At 35.4% G+C, this 21,961-nt stretch overlaps 1 protein-coding gene across 4 annotated transcripts in view; it reads right to left on the reverse strand.

Annotated features, from left to right (window-relative positions):
• The window catches only part of LOC148955012 (thyrotroph embryonic factor-like), a 173,741-nt gene that overhangs the window by 112,065 nt on the left and 39,715 nt on the right, over nucleotides 1–21,961 (reverse strand). The window contains exon 1 of one of the 4 annotated variants that reach the window (XM_089099658.1): nucleotides 10,988–11,040. The exons of the other annotated variants lie outside the window; for them this stretch is intronic. Coding sequence (XP_088955784.1) covers nucleotides 10,988–11,025 — 38 coding nt within the window. The 5' untranslated portion in view covers nucleotides 11,026–11,040. Of the gene's footprint in view, nucleotides 1–10,987; nucleotides 11,041–21,961 lie in introns of those variants that run through there. 4 annotated transcript variants of the gene reach the window in all.

Consider the following 21,961-nt stretch of genomic DNA (forward strand, 5'->3'; position numbering starts at 1 on the left):
CTCTCATAAGACGCTGTGAAATGGATTCTAATAAGGAAATAAGGAGACGGATAAATAGGATCAAATCTAAACCCCACAACAGAAAAGGATGAAGAGGAAAACGAGAAAATTTCAAAATGGAGTCTCATAAGACGCTGTGAAATGGATTCTCATAAGGAAAGAAGGAGACGGATAAATAGGATCAAATCAAAAGCCCACAACAGAAAAGGATGAAGAGGAACACGAGAAAATTTCAAAATGGTTTCTCAGAAGACTCTGTGAAATGGATTCTCAGAAGGAAAAAAGGAGACGGATATATAGGATCAAATCAAAAGCCCACAACAGAAAAGGATGAAGAGGAAAACGAGAAAATTCCAAAAGGGACTCTCATAAGACGCTGTGAAATGGATTCTCATAAGGAAAGAAGGAGACGGATAAATAGGATCAAATCAAAAGCCCACAACAGAAAAGGATGAAGAGGAACACGAGAAATTTTCAAAATGGACTCTCATAAGACGCTGTGAAATGGATTCTCATAAGGAAAGAAGGAGACGGATAAATAGGATCAAATCTAAACCCCACAACAGAAAAGGATGAAGAGGAAAACGAGAAAATGTCAAAATGGATTCTCATAAGACGCTGTTAAATGGATTCTCATAAGGAAAGAAGGAGACGGATAAATAGGATCAAATCAAAACCCCACAACAGAAAAGGATGAAGAGTAAAACTAGAAAATGTCAAAATGGTCTCTCATAAGACGCAGTGAAATGGATTCTCATAAGGAAAGAAGGAGACTGATAAATAGGATCAAATCAACATCCCACACCAGCACAGGATTTCGCGTACAACGAGAAAATTCCAAAAGGGACTCTCATAAGACACTGTGAAATGGATTCTCATAAGGAAAGAAGGAGACGGATAAATAGGATCAAATCAAAAGCCCACAACAGAAAAGGATGAAGAGCAACACGAGAAAATTTCAAAATGGTCTCTCATAAGACGCTGTGAAATGGATTCTCATAAGGAAATAAGGAGACGGATAAATAGGATCAAATCAAAAGCCCACAACAGAAAAGGATGAAGAGGAAAACGAGAAAATTTCAAAAGGGATTCTCATAAGACGCTGTGAAATGGATTCTCATAAGGAAAGAAGGACACGGATAAATAGGATCAAATCAAAAGCCCACAACAGAAAAGGATGAAGAGGAAAACGAGAAAATGTCAAAATGGATTCTCATAAGACACTGTGAAATGGATTCTCATAAGGAAAGAAGGAGACGGATAAATAGGATCAAATCAAAAGCCCACAACAGAAAAGGATGAAGAGGAACACGAGAAAATTTCAAAATGAACTCTCATAAGACGCTGTGAAATGGATTCTCATAAGTAAAGAAGGAGACTGATAAATAGGATCAAATCAAAACCCCACAACAGAACAGGATGAAGAGGAAAACGAGAAATTTTCAAAAGGGATTCTCATAAGACGATATGAACTGGATTCTCAGAAGGAAAGAAGGAGACAGATAAATAGGATCAAATCTAAAGCCCACACCCGAACAGGATGAAGAGGAAAACGAGAAAATGTCAAAATGGTCTCTCATAAGACGCTGTGAAATGGATTCTCATAAGGAAAAAAGGAGACGGATAAATAGGATCAAATCAAAAGCCCACAACAGAAAAGGATGAAGAGGAAAACGAGAAAATGTCAAAATGGAGTCTCATAAGACGCTGTGAAATGGATTCTCATAAGGAAAGAAGGAGACGGATAAATAGGATCAAATCAAAAGCTCACAACAGAAAAGGATGAAGAGGAAAACGAGAAAATTTCAAAATGGATTCTCATAAGACTCTGTGAAATGGATTCTCATAAGGAAAAAAGGAGACGGATAAATAGGATCAAATCTAAACCCCACAACAGAAAAGGATGAAGAGGAAAACGAGAAAATGACAAAAGGGATTCTCATAAGACGCTGTGAAATGGATTCTCGTAAGGAAAGAAGGAGACGGATAAATAGGATCAAATCAAAAGCCCACAACAGAAAAGGATGAAGAGGAAAACGAGAAAATTTCAAAATGGACTCTCATAAGACGCTGTGAAATGGATTCTCATAAGGAAAGAAGGAGACGGATATATAGGATCAAATCTAAACCCCACAACAGAAAAGGATGAAGAGGAAAACGAGAAAATGTCAAAAGGGATTCTCATAAGACGCTGTGAAATGGATTCTCATAAGGAAATAAGGAGACGGATAAATAGGATCAAATCTAAAGCCCACAACAGAAAAGGAGGAAGAGGAACACGAGAAAATTTCAAAATGGACTCTCATAAGACGCTGTGAAATGGATTCTCATAAGGAAAAAAGGAGACGGATAAATAGGATCAAATCTAAACCCCACAACAGAAAAGGATGAAGAGGAACACGAGAAAATGTCAAAAGGGATTCTCATAAGACGCTATGAAATGGAGTCTCAGAAGGTAAGAAGGAGACAGATAAAGAGGATCAAATCAAAAGCCCACAACAGAAGAGGATGAAGAGGAACACGAGAAAATTTCAAAATGGACTCTCATAAGACGCTGTGAAATGGATTCTCATAAGGAAAAAAAGGAGACGGATAAATAGGATCAAATCTAAACCCCACAACAGAAAAGGATGAAGAGGAACACGAGAAAATTTCAAAATGGACTCTCATAAGACGCTGTGAAATGGATTCTCATAAGGAAAAAAGGAGACGGATAAATAGGATCAAATCTAAACCCCACAACAGAAAAGGATGAAGAGGAAAACGAGAAAAATGTCAAAATGGATTCTCATAAGACGCTGTGAAATGGATTCTCATAAGGAAAGAAGGAGACGGATAAATAGGATCAAATCAAAAGCCCACAACAGAAAAGGATGAAGAGGAACACGAGAAAATTTCAAAATGGACTCTCATAAGACGCTTTGAAATGGATTCTCATAAGGTAAGAAGGAGACGGATAAATAGGATCAAATCAAAAGCCCACAACAGAAAAGGATGAAGAGGAACACGAGAAAATTTCAAAATGGACTCTCATAAGATGCAGTGAAATGGATTCTCATAAGGAAATAAGTAGACGGATAAATAGTATCAAATCAAAAGCCCACAACAGAAAAGGATGAAGAGGAACACGAGAAAATTTCAAAATGGACTCTCATAAGACGCTGTGAAATGGATTCTCATAAGGAAAAAAGGAGACGGATAAATAGGATCAAATCTAAACCCCACAACATAAAATGATGAAGAGGAAAACGAGAAAATGTCAAAATGGACTCTCATAAGACGCTGTGAAATGGATTCTCAGAAGGAAATAAGGAGACTGATAAATAGGATCAAATCAAAAGCCCACAACAGAAAAGGATGAAGAGGAACACGAGAAAATTTCAAAAGGGACTCTCATAAGACGCTCTGAAATGGATTCTCATAAGGAAAAAAGGAGACGGATAAATAGGATCAAATCTAAACCCCACAACAGAAAAGGATGAAGAGGAAAACGAGAAAATGTCAAAAGGGATTCTCATAAGACGCTGTGAAATGGATTCTCATAAGGAAAGAAGGAGACGGATAAATAGGATCAAATCTAAACCCCACAACATAAAAGGATGAAGAGGAAAACGAGAAAATGTCAAAATGGACTCTCATAAGACGCTGTGAAATGGATTCTCATAAGGAAAAAAGGAGACGGATAAATAGGATCAAATCAAAAGCCCACAACAGAAAAGGATGAAGAGGAACACGAGAAAATTTCAAAATGGACTCTCATAAGACGCTGTGAAATGGATTCTCATCAGGAAAAAAGGAGACGGATAAATAGGATCAAATCTAAACCCCACAACAGAAAAGGATGAAGAGGAAAACGAGAACATGACAAAAGGGATTCTCATAAGACGCTGTGAAATGGATTCTCGTAAGGAAAGAAGGACACGGATAAATAGGATCAAATCAAAAGCCCACAACAGAAAAGGATGAAGAGGAACACGAGAAAATTTCAAAATGGATTCTCATAAGACGCTATGAAATGGATTCTCATAAGGAAAGAAGGAGACGGATAAATAGGATCAAATCTAAACCCCACAACAGAAAAGGATGAAGAGGAAAACGAGAAAATGTCAAAAGGGATTCTCATAAGACGCTATGAAATGGATTCTCACAAGGAAAGAAGGAGACGGATAAAAAGGTTAAATCAAAAGCCCAGAACAGAAAATTATGAAGAGGAAAACGAGAAAATGTCAAAATGGATTCTCATAAGACGCTTCTAAAATTGTGAATGACTGTTCCGTGAGAAATTTGTGAAGGTCTGTCCTAAGACTTGGCTTCTGGGCCGTATTTCTCTAATTATCATCGCAAAAATAAAATCGCCTTTTTATTGCTTCGAAAGGTAAGGTCAAAGTAAATGAAATTCAAAGGTCAAAATGCCGAAAATAAAAGTATTGGGTTATGTAAAGGTACTTTTTAGGGCATATGATTCTCCCAACCGCACGGTTACTAATATTTTCGACCGAAGTGTCTTCTTCGGGTAAAAATTTGACATTTTTAGTTTCCAAGTCTTAAAAAACAAATAATTATTGGCTATAGCGTTGTCAGCCACTCTTTACCAGATTTATTACTCTCGCAAGCCCAAAATTGGCGAAAAAGCTTCGAAAGTAGGCCTATTCATTTGATAACCATTCCGAAAGGTGTACACTTAGCACATCTACAGCTTTCATAGGCAGCGAAACACAGCCCTCAGGTTAAGGGTTATAAGTTATGCCCTGGGGCATATAAAATTTTTATAGAAAGGGTTTCCATAGAAACTTCAAAAAGGGATCATTCGATTGGAAATTAAAAGGGTTAGTGACCTTTTTAATAGTAGAAAGTGATTAGAGGGCAACTAACACCCCTCTCACGCCCACCATTTCCCCAAACACATCCAATCAAAATTTTGAGGTAGCCATTTTTTCAACGTAGTTGAAAGTTCTGGAAAATTAGTTTTTTGAGGATGACACCGCCCCCCCCCCCACAACACTCAGTGTAAGGGTTGTAAGTTATGCCCTGGGGGCATATAGGCTAAGCTTTTTATAGAAAGCATTGATTTAGAAACTTCAAAAAGGGCTCATGTGATTGGAAATTCAAAGGGCTAGTGCCCTTTTTAATTGTCAAAAGTGATTGAAGGGCAACTAACCCCCTCTCACGCCCACTCTTTCCACAAACCCATCCAATCAAAATTTTGAGATAGCCTTTTTGTTCAACATAGTTTAAAGTTCTGGAAATTAGGTCTTTGAGGACGATAACCCCTCACAATCGTCAGGGAAAGGGTTGTAAGTTACGCCCTGGGGGCATAAAAGGTTTTTTAAAGAAAGTGTTGTCGTAGAAACTTCAAAAAGGGCTCATTAAATTGGAAATTGAAAGGGCTAGTGCCCTTTTTAATAGTCGGAAGTGATTAAAAATCAATTAACTCCTCTCTCACGCCCATCATTTCCCCGAACACATTCAATCATAATTTTGAGACAGCCATTTTGTTCCATGTAGTTGAACGGTTCGGAAATTATGTTTTTGAGGACGACAAACTCCCCACAGCTCCCCCATTAGGGCAAAGGTTGTAAGTTATGCCCTGGGGGTATATAAGGTTTTTATAGAAAGCGTTGTCGTAGAAACTTGAAAAAGGGCTCATTAAATTAGGAATTGAGAGGGCTAGTGCCCTTGTTAATAGTCAAAATCGTTCGGAGGGCGAATGCCCCCCCATGCCCATCATTTCCCCAAGCACTTCCGATCAACATTTTGAGACAGCCATTTTGTTGAACGTAGTTAAAGGATCTGAAATTATGTCTTTGAGTAGGACAACCCCTCACAGTCCTCAGGGCTAAGGTTGTAATTTATGCCCTGAGGGCATATAAGTTTTTTTTTAAAGAAAGCGTCGTCGTAAAAACTTCCAAAAGGGCTCATTCGATTGGAAACTGAGAGAGCTATTGCCTTTTTTAATGGTTGAAAGTAATCGGAAGCATAATCACCCCCTCCCCCCCCCTACGCCCATATTTACCCCAAACATTTCCGATCGAGATTTTTATACGGCCATTTTGTTCAACGTAGCTGAAAGGTCTGGAAATTATGTCTTTGAGGATGACAACCCTCCCCCATAGCCCTCAGGACAAGGGTCGTAAGTTATGCCCTCGGGGCATGTAAGGTTTTTGTAGAAAGTTTTGTTGCAGAAGCTTCAAAAAGGGCTCATTCGATTGGAAATTGAGAGGACTAGTGCCTTTTTTATTAATCGAAAGTTATCAGGGGGCAAAGGCACCCCCACCCATCATTTCCCCAAAAACTTCCAATCAAAATTTTGAGATACCCATTTTGATCAACGTATTTGAAAGGTCTGGAAATTATGTCTTTGAGGACAACAAATCCTCCCAGCCGCCACAGCAAGAGTTGTGAGTTATGCCCCGGGGGCGAATAAAGTTTTTATAGAAAACATGGTCATATAAACTTCAAAGGGGGATCATTGGATTGGCAATCAGACGCGCTAGTGCTCTTTTTAAGAGTCAAAGTGATCGTAGAGCAGTTGCCCCCCCCCCCCACACACGCGTCGTATTGTCTCGAAATGCATCTAATAGGAATTTTGAGATAGCCATTCTATTCAAAATAGTCTAAATATCATATAACAAGGCTTTTGGGGTTGAAACAAACCACTAAGGTTAGGGGGCAAGGGTTGTAAGTTATGCCCAGGGGGTATTTAAAGTTTTTATGGCAGGGATGATTGTTTAACTTTACAAGATAACCTGGCTTTTTCCCTGAAAAAAACTATGTCAATATAAAACGAATAGAAATTAATTAAAACAATATAATTTGAACATATTTTAATTTTACTAATTTAAACATGAATAAAAAATTAAATAAAATTTGTACTTTAGCGAAAAAAAAATTCTTTTAAATGTTTTCATTTTTAAATCTTTAAGAAATCAAAATTAATTAAGATTTTAAGGAATAAATATTAGCATATGTATATTAAACTGACAATGCACATGTTTTTTCAGTAAATTCAGTTGAATTTTTTAAGTAAGTTACAAATTATATTCTTGTTTTATAAAGCACTTGGGTTTTGTACATAGGTCATATTAGTCTCTGGTCGTTTAGAGTTCGAGTCTTTAATATATTTTAGTTTTTGTTCGCTTTGCGTTTCATTGAATTGTTGATACTGATTTGTGGTAGTTGCAAGCTTGGTAGATTATTTGATTTTATCTTTGTTCATTTTTGGTTTCATGGAGTTCTTTATTTTTTTTGAAAAACTTATTTTGTGAAAAGTTTTTTCAATTAACTGCATTAAACAGGCAACACAAAAGACACAGTATTTTTTATGTATTCTTATTCAGAAAAAAAAGAACCGAAAACTAAGCTAAGCGAGTGCATCAAGATTCATCACCATTTTTAAAATAGAAATGAGCTGGATTTATACAAGAGTAAAATATTTTGTAAAACTTCAGTATTTAAGCATGCCTCTCGCATGACAAAAAAAACAGCTTTACAAGCCCCATCTTTTGTTCATGCAATTGAAAGTACAGCACGTCACTGCACTTGCAGTGATTGACCCGATCTGTAGCAGAGATGCATTTCTAAAGATGAGTTCCAAAATACAATATTTTGAAGTTGAAAAATATGGATTTCGAAAGCAGGGACACACAAATTTTTGCTCGGGGGAGAAGCATATTCATCAACAGTGAAAATTATCCAAATCTTCGAAAAATCACATAACGACAAGTTCTCATGGGAGTAGGGCTTAGCCCTCCCTTCCTCCCTGAGTATGTCCAGTTCACAAATGACCGACAAATTTGAAGAAAGAGCTTTCGCAATTACTCTTTACCAGCAGCTGCTCATTAGCTCAAGTTGCTACCATCTAAAAATCAATTTCAATAGAAATCATAAACCTTGGTATTTCCCAAGGTAGTACCACGGACCTCACTATTTTCAACACATCTATCAATTCAATGGGTAGCAACCTTACGATCCTTTTCCGCTGATTTGCCACATTCAATAGTCGTTTCAAAAAATAAGAACTTCCCTATTCCTTCAAGCAATATCCTGGAAATTAAAACATGGCTTGATTCTTGAATGTTGCACAATGCAGTAAAACAACTAGTTGCCTATTTTCAGACCGAAGGTCCATCTTCTTCATCCCAACTTCTTCTGCGTAGATTAAGTCATCAACAGAGTTGATGTACCTTCATTACCAAGAAATTTGAATAAAGCGATTCTCCTGGGCTAGGAATCTCGATCACCCCTCTATAAGAGCACTGAATAAGACTGATCATGGTTGCAACCGTGATAAAGAGTGAAGACTGTAAAGTAAACCGTAGAGTGAACAACCGCCCATTGTCACCGAAAGTTAAGAAAAGCGTTTGAAAACAAAAAAAAACACGTGAGAAAAATTGTCATTTGAAATTGACATAAATTGCCTTTTCGAGGTATGTGTTTTTTCGTTTCTCATAATATCGAGAAAAAAAAACAAATAAAAAACATCACCATAATAACTAAGATGAATGAAAATATTAAATGAATGTGGATTGACAGTTTAATATATAGCCTACTGATATTCATTCCTGAAAGTCTTAATAATTACGGGTTTACTAAAATTAAAAAAAGAGAAGATTTAAGATGTATTTTGTTTAGAGTAAAGTCCAAATGCTATTGTCTTTGAAGGCACACATAGCCTCAGCCCTACTTCTCTAAGTTTCTGCTCGTTTTGAGTTCGATTCGGTTGTTGATTATAATTTCTGTTCGTTTTGGGTTTCATTTATTTATTGATGGTGATTTTTGAGAATTTTTCCCATAATAACCTTGAAAATTTATTTGACATCATTTTTACTCATCTCTGGTTTAATGTAGTTTTTACTTTTCTTTAAAAAGCTTCTTTTGTGGAAAACTTTTTTTCATTAATTTCGGTTGGTTTTTAATTGACAAAGTCTTTTAATTGTTTAAGAAAAAAATAATATTTTAACTCTTTTCGGTTTTCCTCTATAGGAATCCAAGTTTTGGCTTAGGCCTACTATTTATATGCTGGATATAACTTTTCAATAATTTTTAAAGATATATATACTTTTGAAAATCTGGATACACACAGTATATTTTAAGTTTTAAGTTAGTTTCACGCCTCAATTTTCGCTGAAAAATAAAACTTAATGACGTATTCCGTTCCTAAGTACAGTAATTGTATCCATGCTATTTTGAAAACCTGGATGCACTTACAACCTTTTGATTTAGTTCAATAGTAAGAGCATAAGTATTAATTGTAGAAGCCCTAAAAGTTTCAACTTGACACCCTCAGTTGTTCTTGGGATATTGCTGAGACGTCTTATTAGCAACCAGCATGCACAGAGTGCCTTTTGATTTGGTTTTGAAGCAACATAAGCTTCCCCTTAAAGTTTCTACTTTAAACCCTATTTCAGTTCTAAGATATCCCACCTTGATATCTTGAGAGTCTGGTCTATTTTGACAACCTAAATGTACTTAAACTATTTTCTTTTTGTTCAATGGTGGTAGCGGTAGTAGTAGAAGTAGCAGCAAAAGTGGTAGTAATATTAGTAGCTCTAGAAGTTTCAGCTTAATACCCTAAGCCGTTGCTGGGATATTGCTAATACACCCCTTTGATAACCAAAATGTAGCCTACATATTGTGTTTTGATTCAGTTCAATACCGCACTCGCCATTCGCTGTAAGTTTTACTAATACCCTTAGTATTTGCAATAGCAGTCATAGTAGCAGAAGTAATATTAGGAGAACTGGGCGTATTTGCCAATCGACCGAACCCCTTCCGGAGTTTTTATGACAACTCCTTTTACACGAAATGCCTTAGTGAAAAATGAGGTAAAAAAAATAAAAATAATAATGGATTATTCCCACTTCACTCTTTACTTAGCCCTTCTATGTAAATTTCAGCTCAAAAACAGAAAGTATGTGAAGTCACTACACAAATCCAAAATATTTGTAGTGTGTATTCTTTTGTGAGGATAAGAGAACATTTTTTTATCCTCTCCTTCACCGCAAAATTCGCAAGTCCCTTAGCCACTCCTCAACATCAATTTCCCTGAAGGTGTCAACTCGTTTCCTTAACCATGAAAAACAAAGGAGTAAAATTGCCAAAACAAGGTATCAAGGTTTTTCCAACTTATAATGGATGCTCGATTATAATGGTAGAAAAGCATAGGCTCGATTGACAGAGAATAGCTTCAGGTCTCTAGTGCGTGGCGTCACACGGTTGTCACTGGGCTGGAGTTAATTGAAATAGTGAATTGTTATACAGAGATTGTGAGGTTAGGCTTATAGAGGCCATTTAACGAAAACTTGATCACAACCAGCAAATTCAGGGTTTGAGGGTTTTCAGGCTTTTTTTAAATTCCCATAAATTTATTTTCGCAACAGAGTTTTACCATTAAGATTAATCGAAATCATATCACCATTCATGAAACAACGATTAATGGTATTTTTTTTGCTCATTTACACAGTTTCTTTGTTCAAAAAGGGAAGGAGGCTCCCTCCATCTGTGACACCTTTTGGGTCAAACATATTCTATGGTCTAGTTTAGAGTAGTTCCTATATTAGTGTGGCACCCTTTTCTTTTCTTTTTACCATACTTGATGAGTATACGATGACTCAGGCCCATCTAAATTGATGTTTCGGTGCTATAGCTTACACTCTTATTTATACTAACGAAATAGGTATCTATAAAACAAGGATTATGTATAATTAATTATAGTCTTTGGCAAGGACCCCCTTCCATAAATTTTCTAGCGAGGGACTAACCAGTCCCTCGCTAAATAAATTTGTTTATTTAGCGGGGAGAAAAATTCTAAAGGTATCATATTTTTCCGAATTTTATAAAATGGGCTACTATTTGAGCAATCATAGATTACCTGAGGGGGGGAAGTTCCCCCTCCCTTCCCAGGGACACCCACGCTATTGAGTGGATTTTGATCACACAGAATGTACTGACACTGGGAGTATTTGCTCACCAACAAATAAACACTTACAAAGTGTAGCTGTTCTTCGAATAGCCTAATGACTCCATATCTATTACAATGTTTCTCTGCAATTCCTCAACAAATACTGAGATGAATTCCCTTCTTTAAAATGTTAAAAGAAGGGATAAATAGACACCGCCCAACTTTTCTGAAAATGAAGAAAATACTAACCCAATCAGGTAAACTTGGCGCAATATTCCATACCTGGTCAACTGAACACCTGAAATATGCGCACGGGAAACTGAGGAGAATCAATGCGCGAACAGAATCTAACCGTGATCTGTGTAAGCCTAAATAGATTCTAGTCTTTTATCTAACCGTTGTTTTTAATTCACTTACAAAGTAAAGAGCGACCCTTGCTTATAGTAACTGAAAGTCTAAAAACGGAAGTTTGAAAATAATAAATACATAAAAAGGATCTGATTTTCATGCTGATTCGGAATATCCTAAGAGTATAAAGTTGCTCATCCTAATTTATCAGCCTAATTTTGAAGACAGGGACGGAATACAGACATAAAAATGAGCTCTGTTTTGCTAAAGGATTTCAAAACGCGTTTTTAAATTGTTAGTTACTATGGGCCGTGGTTCGTTGCTTACTAGGTTATAGCAGTCATTACAAAATTAAATTAGATGGGGCTTAAGAGCGAAGTTAAAATTTAAAGCGAAAAATTTAAATTCTATGAAAAACTCCCGCAAGCTCAGTTTTCGGTAAAACGCTATTCTAGAAACACCGGAAAATATAATGAGCCTGTTTATTTGACTTAGATTGTAGACACATGAAGCATAAACCACGAAGGAATATTTTGTGGCTCATTTTTTTTAGATTCACGCAATTAACCTTAAAAAAAGACCTTTATCTAACTTGATAATGAAACTTAAAAAGCCAGCATGAGTCTTAGCCAAAATAGAGCATCAAATAAAGGTTTATTTTTCATCGCTTTAACATTTCGTGGTAACAAACTGTAAGTAAGGAGCGATCCGGCTCAATAATAACCAGAACTCTTAAAACCGGATATCAAAAGAGGATTTCTAAAAACCGGATTTCTGTTCGTTTTAAGCTTTAATGTTGTTCCTTACATAAACGCCGCTACAATACAGAAACCCCGCTACAATACTAAGAACCAGAGGGGCAATTTCGTCAAAATCCTAGGAGGGGGGGAGGAGGAGCAAAGCAGGAGCCGATTTTCCAGAGTCAAGTGAAAGTGACCAAATGAAGAATAAGCCATGTAGTACCATAAAGGCAAAGGTATACTAAAGAAAACTGATCTGTTTGTGTGATGCTTGAATTACGTATGCCTATCTTAGTTTTAGCATGATTTTGAAGACAATTTGGAGACATGATTTGGCATGAAGAGAACAAATTTTAGCTGGGGGGGGGGCAAACGTGGGTCTGGGGAGGGCAGTGCCCCCTGTTCTATAGCGAATTACGCCCCTGTTACGAACCTCCAGCACAATTAAGAAAACAGAAAATAAATTGCCCCTAACTGACACCTTCTCAGCTAGTAAAACGACACTAAACTAAATTGAGAAAAAGGAAGTGATTCGGAAGTATCATTGAATATGAATAATCTTCTTAAAAATGAGTTTTTACACTAAAAAAAAAAAAAATACAATTTCATTAACTCTGCTCAAGATCAAAACAAAATTTTCAAAGTGGGCTAGGAATAAACATTAAGGGATTCTTTCTGAAAAGTACCATATTTTGCAAGATTTGGGGCTAAGATACAACTTTAGTCTTCTTAGAAAGGCAGGACAACCTTACCAGGGTTTAACCCAAGACTTGAGCAATGGGACAAAGAACAAACAATACCCGAAATAAAATCCCCTTGTTGCGTTTGGGCTATATCATCTTTCGAAATTGTTATTTCGAACCGCGAAATACATCTAGGGATAGGATCAATAAAAAGCTATCAAGTAATCGTAGCTACGCACAAAATGATGAGTGTTGCAATAAAAAAAGGAAACAAAATACTGGGTGGCTTCTAAGAAGGCCTACTTTGCAAGTACGCGTATTTCTGCTTTTTTTTCCCACGACAGACACGTTCGAAAGAAAGACCGTTTATAAACCTACAAAAATCCGTTATAGGTAAAATTTGATGGTAAACGGTGTTCAAAACGAGTTTCCACATACATTTTAATTGTTTTTCAGATATTACAACATGCTACCTGGGTATGATTTTATAGTCAGTTTGGTCGGATTTGGTAAGCCTTGGTTTTGGTAAGCCAGTGCGTATTCTTTTTTTCCCCTGTGCATTCACTCCATATTCCCGTCAGAAAGAGGAAAGTGACAGTGAAAGTTGGCAGATAATAGCATTTTAAAACACCTTTGCCACAAATAATATTAGTCAGGGATACTGAGAGTCATGGTAGAGCTAGGGGCCGATCCCTCCCCCCGTAAATTTTCATCAAATTGAAAAAAATCTTGTTGTAAAAAAAACCTTTCGCTAATAATCATTATTTATTGTCTCTTGAAAAAAAAAACAACAAAAAACAACAGAGAAATTCATCGCTCTTCTGAGCTAAACTCAACAATAACATCATTCTTGCTTCATTACACTCAGAAAATGTACACTCGCTGCATTTTAAAAGTCGCTTCTAGTTTAACTGCATCCTATCAGTAGAGATGCCATAATATCTCCGACGAGTCACCCCTGCTGCCACCTATAACTTTTTGTACATAATTCATGGATGGTTATGTGTGTTGGTCGATTTATTTGATGCTTTTCATGGATGTTTTATGGATTTTGTCAGTGAGAATGAAAAAACAGGAACTTTGTCACATTTATGTCTGTTTTCTTGGTTTTTGTCAGTGAGAATGAAAAAACAGGAATTTTCTCACATGGAAAAACAGGAACTTTGTCACATTTATGTCTGTTTTCATGGATGGTTATGTGTGTTGATCGATTTATTTGATGTTTTTATGGTTTTTGTCAGTGAGAATGGAAAAACAGAAACTTTCTCACTTGGAAAACCATAAGCCACGTGGTCCTGTCACGAGTAGCACCTGTGCTGTCGACCTCAATTCACCTATCGTGAATCAATAATTCCCCTTAGAAACAACAAATTAATTCCCCGTTCTTGACAGATCAATCAATCAATGACATCATCTGTCAGACTTTAAAAATTTTCGCCTAGAAACGATTCTCCAGGAATAGATCCAAGTCATTAATGTCTTTGCCTCGGAAACAACTCTTTTGGTCGAACTCCAAAGGATATTAATAACCAAACGCCATGGAAACAATTCTCCAAGAAACATCTTAGCGATGAATTGTTTTAGCGCGGGAATCAGCTTTCTTATTAATTTGAAATGCAATAGCGCAGAGATGCCAAAAACAAAAGGAACACGCTGAATTACGTTTAGGGATTATTTGGGCGAAACAGTTAGAGACATTTTAAAAGATGATTTTTGAAGAGATTTTTGAAGAGGATTTGAGGGTGAAACTCTGTGGTCGTTATAATACACAAGTTTCATTTGAACAGTGTTGTGAGGTCCTCTACCCCAACCCCAAAGGGTTCCGATCCCCCTACCCCAAGCTCCCAAAGGGCCACCGGCGCCCCCAAAGGCCCCCCCCAGACCCCCAAAGGCCCTCCCCCGGCCCCCCAAAGGCCCATCGAGCTCCCAAAAGACCAACGGGGTCCCAAAGGCCCTCCACCGGTCCCCAAATGTCCCCCAGGCTCCCAAATGGCCCCCCGGGCCCCCAAAGGCCCTACCCCGGCCCCCCAAGGTCCACCGGGCTCCCAAAGCACCAATCGGTCCTCAAGTGCCCCCCAGACCCCCAAAGGCCCTCCCTGTGCCCCAAAGGCCGGCCCCGGTCCCCAAAGGTCCCCCCGGGCCAGAGAAGCGCCGCCGAGATGGGCCGTGGGCCAGGAAAGCGCCGCAGGATGTGCCGCAGGGATGCGCCGCGGGTCAGGAAAGCGCCGCAGGATGTGCCGCAGGGATGCGCCGTGGGTCAGGAAAGCGCCGCGGGGGATGTGCCGCAGGGAGGCACCGCAGGAAAAAGCCTCAGGATGCGCCGCAGGGATGCACCGCAAAAAAATAAACTAAAAAGTAAAAATTTCGAAATGTTATCCCCCAAACGCCCTCCTCAGACCCCCGAAGGCCCTCCCCTGGTCCTCAAAGGTCACCCGGGCTCCCAAAGGGCCAACCGGCCCCCCAAGGGTCCCCCCAACCCCCGCCCCGGGCCCCCCAAAGAGTCCCCTCTCCATTTTTTTTAATACTTTTTATGGCTTTATTATATCTTTTCTGAACAAGTTCCATTCATAATGTCATTCCTAAACCCATTTTCTAACCTCAAAGAGTCCCCTCCCCAATTCGTAAATACTTTCTTGAATTTTTTAACATGGTCTTTTTTTAACTTTTTTACGTATCTTAAAATGACATGAAATATGCTTACGGCTCTACCAATCGTTCTCTTTGCTTGTTCATAGACACGACGTGGCTTTACCACTGGTACTCTATGGCAGGTTATCGACACTACCTAGTTTATTGCATGCATTAAATCAGTATTTTTTACGCAGTGGAAGGATAAACACACAATTCATATCTGTAAAAAGTGAGGATGAATTATTCGACGAACGTATGTGCACATGATAAAATCATTGTCGTATTATGCTGACAAGGAGAAATACCTGAACTATGAAACGAGTGCAAGCGGTAACACTATTGGAAATGTATGCATGCGTTGTCATGACAGCGAGAAGTTAGATTTCTTTGGAGTACCCAAGAATTTCAATCGTGTAAACGGTGGATATGCAAGAGTATCATTACCAGAGAAATTAGTGCTAAAAGAAAATGCAAACTTAAAAATAATTGTCGATGATCGGGGACAACTCCTTGCTAGGGTTTCTGGTAACACATTACCTGTTGATAAATCCTATCGTCATCTTTCCGGTATTAGCATTTTAAAGAGAACAAGAAGGAGAAGACAAGCATACTCCTGCAATAATGTCATTAATCATATCTTGTCAATATGCCAAAACTGGCATATATGTAAAAATAATGTGAGAATAGCCAGTGAAATCACAGGCAGAATAAAAAGGACATTAGCAGACAATATCATCAATGAATATAAAGATGAATTGACGGAAAGTGAAGCGCAAGTGTACTAATAATGTGTAATAACGTATTTAACGTATTTTTATATTAATATTCTACATCTCAATATTTCATTAAAAATATTTTATGCATTATTTTGTTAAGTGTTCATTATTTTAGGGTATGCTAGAACGTCAAACGTTCAGAATATCTATTGAAAAGGTCAGAGATGAAAGAAAAAGAATTTTTAGAGATAAAGATACTACTAGCAGGCTCAATGTTTCATAGAAGATAGAAAAGTTCAAGATCTCTTCTGAATTTTACCAAAGAACACAATTCACTTGTAATTTCACCAGAGAAAATAAAAAGCTTCCACTTCAGTTTTAAGTTCACCGAGACATAAAAAATTTAAAGTTCACTTCTAAATTTTTCTGTAGAAGATAGGAAAAGTTATGCTATGATTATGATTATTTTCCATGGAGATAAAAAGTTTCACTTTAATTCTAAATTTTCATAAATTCAATTCCGACCTTTCTCAAAGAGTCAAATTTAAAGTTCTGTTCAAAATATTTTCCTGGAAGACGAAAAGTTCAACTTCGATTCTGAAATTTTCTCAATTAAAATGAAATAAGTTTTTGATCATTTCTATTTTCCCAAAATAATATAAAAATTTTCCACTTCAGTTCAGATTTTTCTCAAACAGATGAAAAAATTTAAAATACTATTCCAAATTTTTCATAGAAGATTGAAAAGTTCAAGTTCTCTTCTGAATTTTATCAATGAAAATGAAATAAGTTACTGATCAATTCTAATTTCACCAGAGAAAATAAAAAGCTTCCACGTCAGTTTTAAGTTCACCAAGACATAAAAAATTTTAGGTTCACTTCTAAATTTTTCCGTAGAAGATAGGAAAAGTTATCCTATGATTGTGATTATTTTCCATGGAGATAAAAAGTTTCACTTTAATTCTAAATTATCTTCAATTCAGTTCCAACCTTTCTCAAAGAGTCAAATTTTAAGTTCTGTTCTAAATATTTCCCCGGGAGAAGAAAAGTTCAACTTCATTTCTGAATTTTCTCAGTGAAAACGAAATAAGTTATTGATCATTTCTATTTTCCCAAAATAAATATAAAAATTTCCCACTTCAGTTCAGATTTTTCTCAAACAGATGAAAAAATTTAAAATACTTTTACAAATTTTTCATAGAATTTAAAAAAGTTAAAGTTCTATTCATAATTTTACCAAATAACACAATTCAATTCTAATTTCACCAGATAAAATAAAAAGCTTCCACGTCAGTTTTAAGTTCACCAAGACATACAAAATTTAAAGTTCAGTTCTAAATTTTTCCATAGAAGATGGGAAAAGTTACACTATGATTGTGATTATTTTCCAGTGAAGTTAAAAAGTTTCACTTTAATTCTAATTTTCTTAAATCCTGAAATGACACGAAATATGCTTACGGCTCTGCCGATCATACTTTGTGCTTTTTCATGGACACGACGCGGCGTTCCCATTGGTACTCTCTGGCAAGTTATCGACACTACCTAGTTTATTTTATTCATTAAATCAGTATTTTTACGAAGTGGAAGGATAAACCCACATTTTATAACTGTAAAACAGGGAGGGTGAATTATTCGACGAAAGTATGTGCACATGAAAAAATCATTGTAGTATTGAATACTGACAAGGAGAAATACCTGAGCTATGAAACGAGTACAAGCGGTAACACTATTGAAAATGTATGCATGCGTTTTCATGACAGCGAGAAGTCAGATTTCTTTGAACTATCGAAATCATTCAAAATTGCTCAAGGTGGATATGCGAGAGTGAGAGCACCAGAGATGATAGTGCTAAAGGAGAATGCCAACTTAAAAATAATTGTCGATGATCGGGGACAACTCCTTGCTTACAGTTCTGGTAGCACGATACCTATTGATAGATCCTATTCCCATCGTTCTGGTATTACTATTCAAATGAAAGCAAAGAAGAAAAGAAAGGCCTACTGCTGCACTAGTGTAATAAATCATATCATGTCTACCTGCCAGAACTGCCGTCTATGTAAAAATAATGTGAGAATAGACAGTGAAATCACAGGCAGAATAAAAAGGACATTAGCAGACAATATCATCAATGAATATAAAGATGAATTGACGGAAAGTGAAGCACAAGTGTACTAATAATGTGTAATAGTGTATTTAACGTATTTTTATATTAATATTCTACATCTCATTATTTCATTAAAAATATTTTATGCATTATTTTGTTAAGTGTTCATTATTTTAGGGTATGCTAGAACGTCAAACGTTAAGAATATCTATTAAAAAGGTCAGAGATGAAAGAAAAATTGAATTTTTAGAGATAAAGATACTAATAGCAGGCTCAATGTTTCATAGAAGATAGAAAAGTTCAAGTTCTCTTCTGAATTTTACCAAAGAACACCATTCACTTCTAATTTCACCAGAGGAAATAAAAAGCTTCCACTTCAGTTTTAAGTTCACCAAAACTTAAAATATTTAATGTTAACTTCTAAATTGTTCTGTAGAAGATAGCAAAAGTTATGTTATGATTGTGATTAGTTTCCTTGGAGATATAAAGTGCCTCTTTAATTATAAATTTTGATAAATTCAATTCAAACCAGCCTCAAACAGTCGAAATTAAAGTTCCGTCCCAAATGTTTTCCCAGGAGAAGAACAGTTAAACTTAGATTCTGAATTTTCTCAATGAAAATTAAATAATTTATAAATTATTTCTATTCGAACAAAATAATATAAAAATTTCTAGTTTAATTTAAAATTTTCTCAATGAAGTGGAGAGAAGTTCATGTTCTCTACTGAACTTTACCAAAGAACACAATTCAATTCTAATTTCTACAGAGAAAATAAAAATCTTCCACTTCAGTTCTTTATTTCACAAAAGACATAAAGAAATTTATAGTCCCAATTCTAAATTTTTCGGTGGAAGATAGAAAAAGTAATACCATACTTGTGAATATTTTCCCGGAAGATAAAAAGTTCTAGTTCAATTTAAAATTTTCTCAACAAAGTGAAAAAAAGTTCAAGTTCTCTTCTGAACTTTACCAAAGAACACACATCAATTCTAATTTTCCAGAGAAAATAAAAATCTTCCACTTCAGTTTTAAGTTCCCCAAAGAAATAAAGAAATTTAAAGTTCTATTCTAAATTTTTAGATGTAAGATAGAAAAAGTAATACTATGACTGCGATTGTTTTCCATGAAGATCAAAACTTTCACATTATTTATAATTTTTCTTAAATTCAGTTCTGATTTTTCTCAAAGAGATGAAAAATTTAAAGTTATGTTTAAAATTTTTCTTAGAACATAGAAAAAGTTATACATTGATTATGAATATTCAACATGAAGATAAGGAACTCCAATTGAATTCTGAGTTTTCTCGAAGAAGTGCAAAATGTTCAAGTTCTCTTCTGAATTTTCTTAAAGAAGAGAAAAAAGTTAACTCAATTCTGAATTTTACCAATGAAAATTAATAAACCTTCCACGTTATTTCATAATTTATAAAAATTATGAAAAATTTAAAGTCCATTTCAAATTTTTTTCGTAGAAGGTAGAACAATTTATACTATGTTTATGTTTATTTTCCAGTAACGATAATAAGTTTTACTTGTATTCTAATTTTTTTTAGTTCAATACCGATTTTTTGCAGAGATAAAAAATTTAAAGTTCTGTTCCAAATTTTTCATAGGAGATAGAAAAAGTTATACTATGACTACGATTGTTTTCCATGAAGATCAAAAGTTTCACATTATTTATAATTTTTCCTAAATTCAGTTCTGATTTTGCTCAAAGAGATGAAAAATTGAAAGTTATGTTCAAAATTTTTCTTAGAATATAAAAAAATTTTTACATTTATTATTAATATTTAATATCAAAATAAGGAACTCCATTTGAATTATGATTTTCCTTTAAGAAGCTCAAATTTTTTAAGTTCTATTCTGAATTTCTTGAAGAAGAGAAAAAAGTTATGTCAATTCAGACTTTTACCAATAAAAATGAAAGAACCTTCCACTTCAGTTCTTAATTTCTCAAAGACATAAGAAATTTAAAGTCCAGTTCTAAATTTTTCTGTAGAAGATAGGAAAAGTTATACTATGATTGTGATTATTTTCGAGTGAAGATAAAAAGTTTCACTTTAATTCTAATTTTCTTAAGTTCACTACCGATTTTCTGCAAAGAGATGAAAAATTAAAAGTTCTGTTCCAAATTTTTCATAGAAGATAGAAAAAGCTATACTTTGATTTGAATATTCGACATGAAGATAAGGAGCATCACTTTAATTCTGAGTTTTCTCGAAGAAGTGCAAAATGTTCAAGTTCTCTTCTGAATTTTCTTAAAGAAGTGAAAAAGTTAGCTCAATTCTGAATTTTACCAATGAAACGAAAAAAGCTTCCACTTCAGTTCACAATTCCTCAAAGACATAAAAAATTCAAAGTTCTCTTCTATTTTTTCCAAGAAAATAAAAAGGCTCCACTTCAGTTCTGTTTTTTTTCTCAAAGAGATGAAAAATTTAAAGTTCTTTTCTAATTTTAAATTAAATTTTAGCTCCCTTTGTCACATGGATTTACCCATCAAATTTTTAAATTAGAAAATGAGTGACTCGTTCTATTATTAAAGACAATCGTTCAAACTCGTTCATCTAACCTTCAAAAAAATAGGTTAGGTTAGGTATAAATAAATATTAATAAATAAATAGAAACATTCCTACATGTTTAGGTTAGGTTAGGTTAACTTATCATGAGTGCTCATGATAGGTTAACCTAACCTTTTCCGGCGAGTATGGTTAGGTTAGGTTAGACTAGATTAAGTTAGGTTAGATTAGGCTAGGTTAGGTTAGGTTAGCCTACGTACGCTTCACTTAGGTTAGCTTAGGTTAGGTGAGAGACATGCAAAAAGTTAGGTGTATGATTAGGGTTGGTTAGGTTAGATTAAGTTAGGTTGGGTTAAGTTAGGTTAGGCTAGGTTAGCCTACGTACGCGCGTACGTAGGCTAACCTAGCCTAACAAAACTTAACCCAACCTAACTTAATCTAACCTAACCTACCCTAATCATACACCTAACTTTGTGCATGTCTCTCACCTAACCTAAGCTAACCAAAGTGAAGCGTACGTAGGCTAACCTAACCTAACCTACCCTAATCTAACCTAACTTAATCTAGTCTAACCTAACCTAACCATACTCGCCGGAAAAGGTTAGGTTAACCTATCATGAGCACTCATGATAAGTTAACCTAACCTAACCTAACTTAAACATGTAGGAATGTTTCTATTTATTCATTAATATTTATTTATACCTAACCTAACCTATTGTTTTGAAGGTTAGATGAATGAGTTTGAACGATTGTCTTTAATAATAGAACGAGTCACTCATTTTCTAATTAAAAAATTTGATGGGTAAATCTATGTGACAAAGGGAGCTAAAATTTAATTTGAAATTAGAAAAGAACTTTAAATTTTTCATCTCTTTGAGAAAAAAAACAGAACTGAAGTGGAGCCTTTTTATTTTCTTGGAAAAATTATAAGAGAACTTTGAATTTTTTATGTCTTTGAGGAATTAAGAACTGAAGTGGAAGCTTTTTTCATTTCATAGGTAAAATTCAGAATTGAGCTAACTTTTTTCACTTCTTTAAGAAAATTCAGAAGAGAACTTGAAAATTTTGCACTTCTTCGAGAAAACTCAGAATTAAAGTGATGCTCCTTATCTTCATGTCGAATATTCAAATCAGGGTATAACTTTTTCTATCTTCTATGAAAAATTTGGAACAGAACTTTAAATTTTTCATCTCTTTGCAAAAAATCGGAAGTGAACTTAAGAAAATTAGAATTAAAGTGAAACTTTTTATCTTCACTGGAAAATAATCAAAATCATAGTATAACTTTTCCTATCTTCTACAGAAAAATTTAGAACTGGACTT

The sequence above is a fragment of the Artemia sp. Qi Xiang Cuo genome, chromosome 2 (assembly GCF_049724085.1).
Source record: "Artemia sp. Qi Xiang Cuo chromosome 2, ASM4972408v1, whole genome shotgun sequence".
In the NCBI taxonomy this organism is placed as follows: Eukaryota; Metazoa; Arthropoda; class Branchiopoda; order Anostraca; family Artemiidae; genus Artemia; species Artemia sp. Qi Xiang Cuo.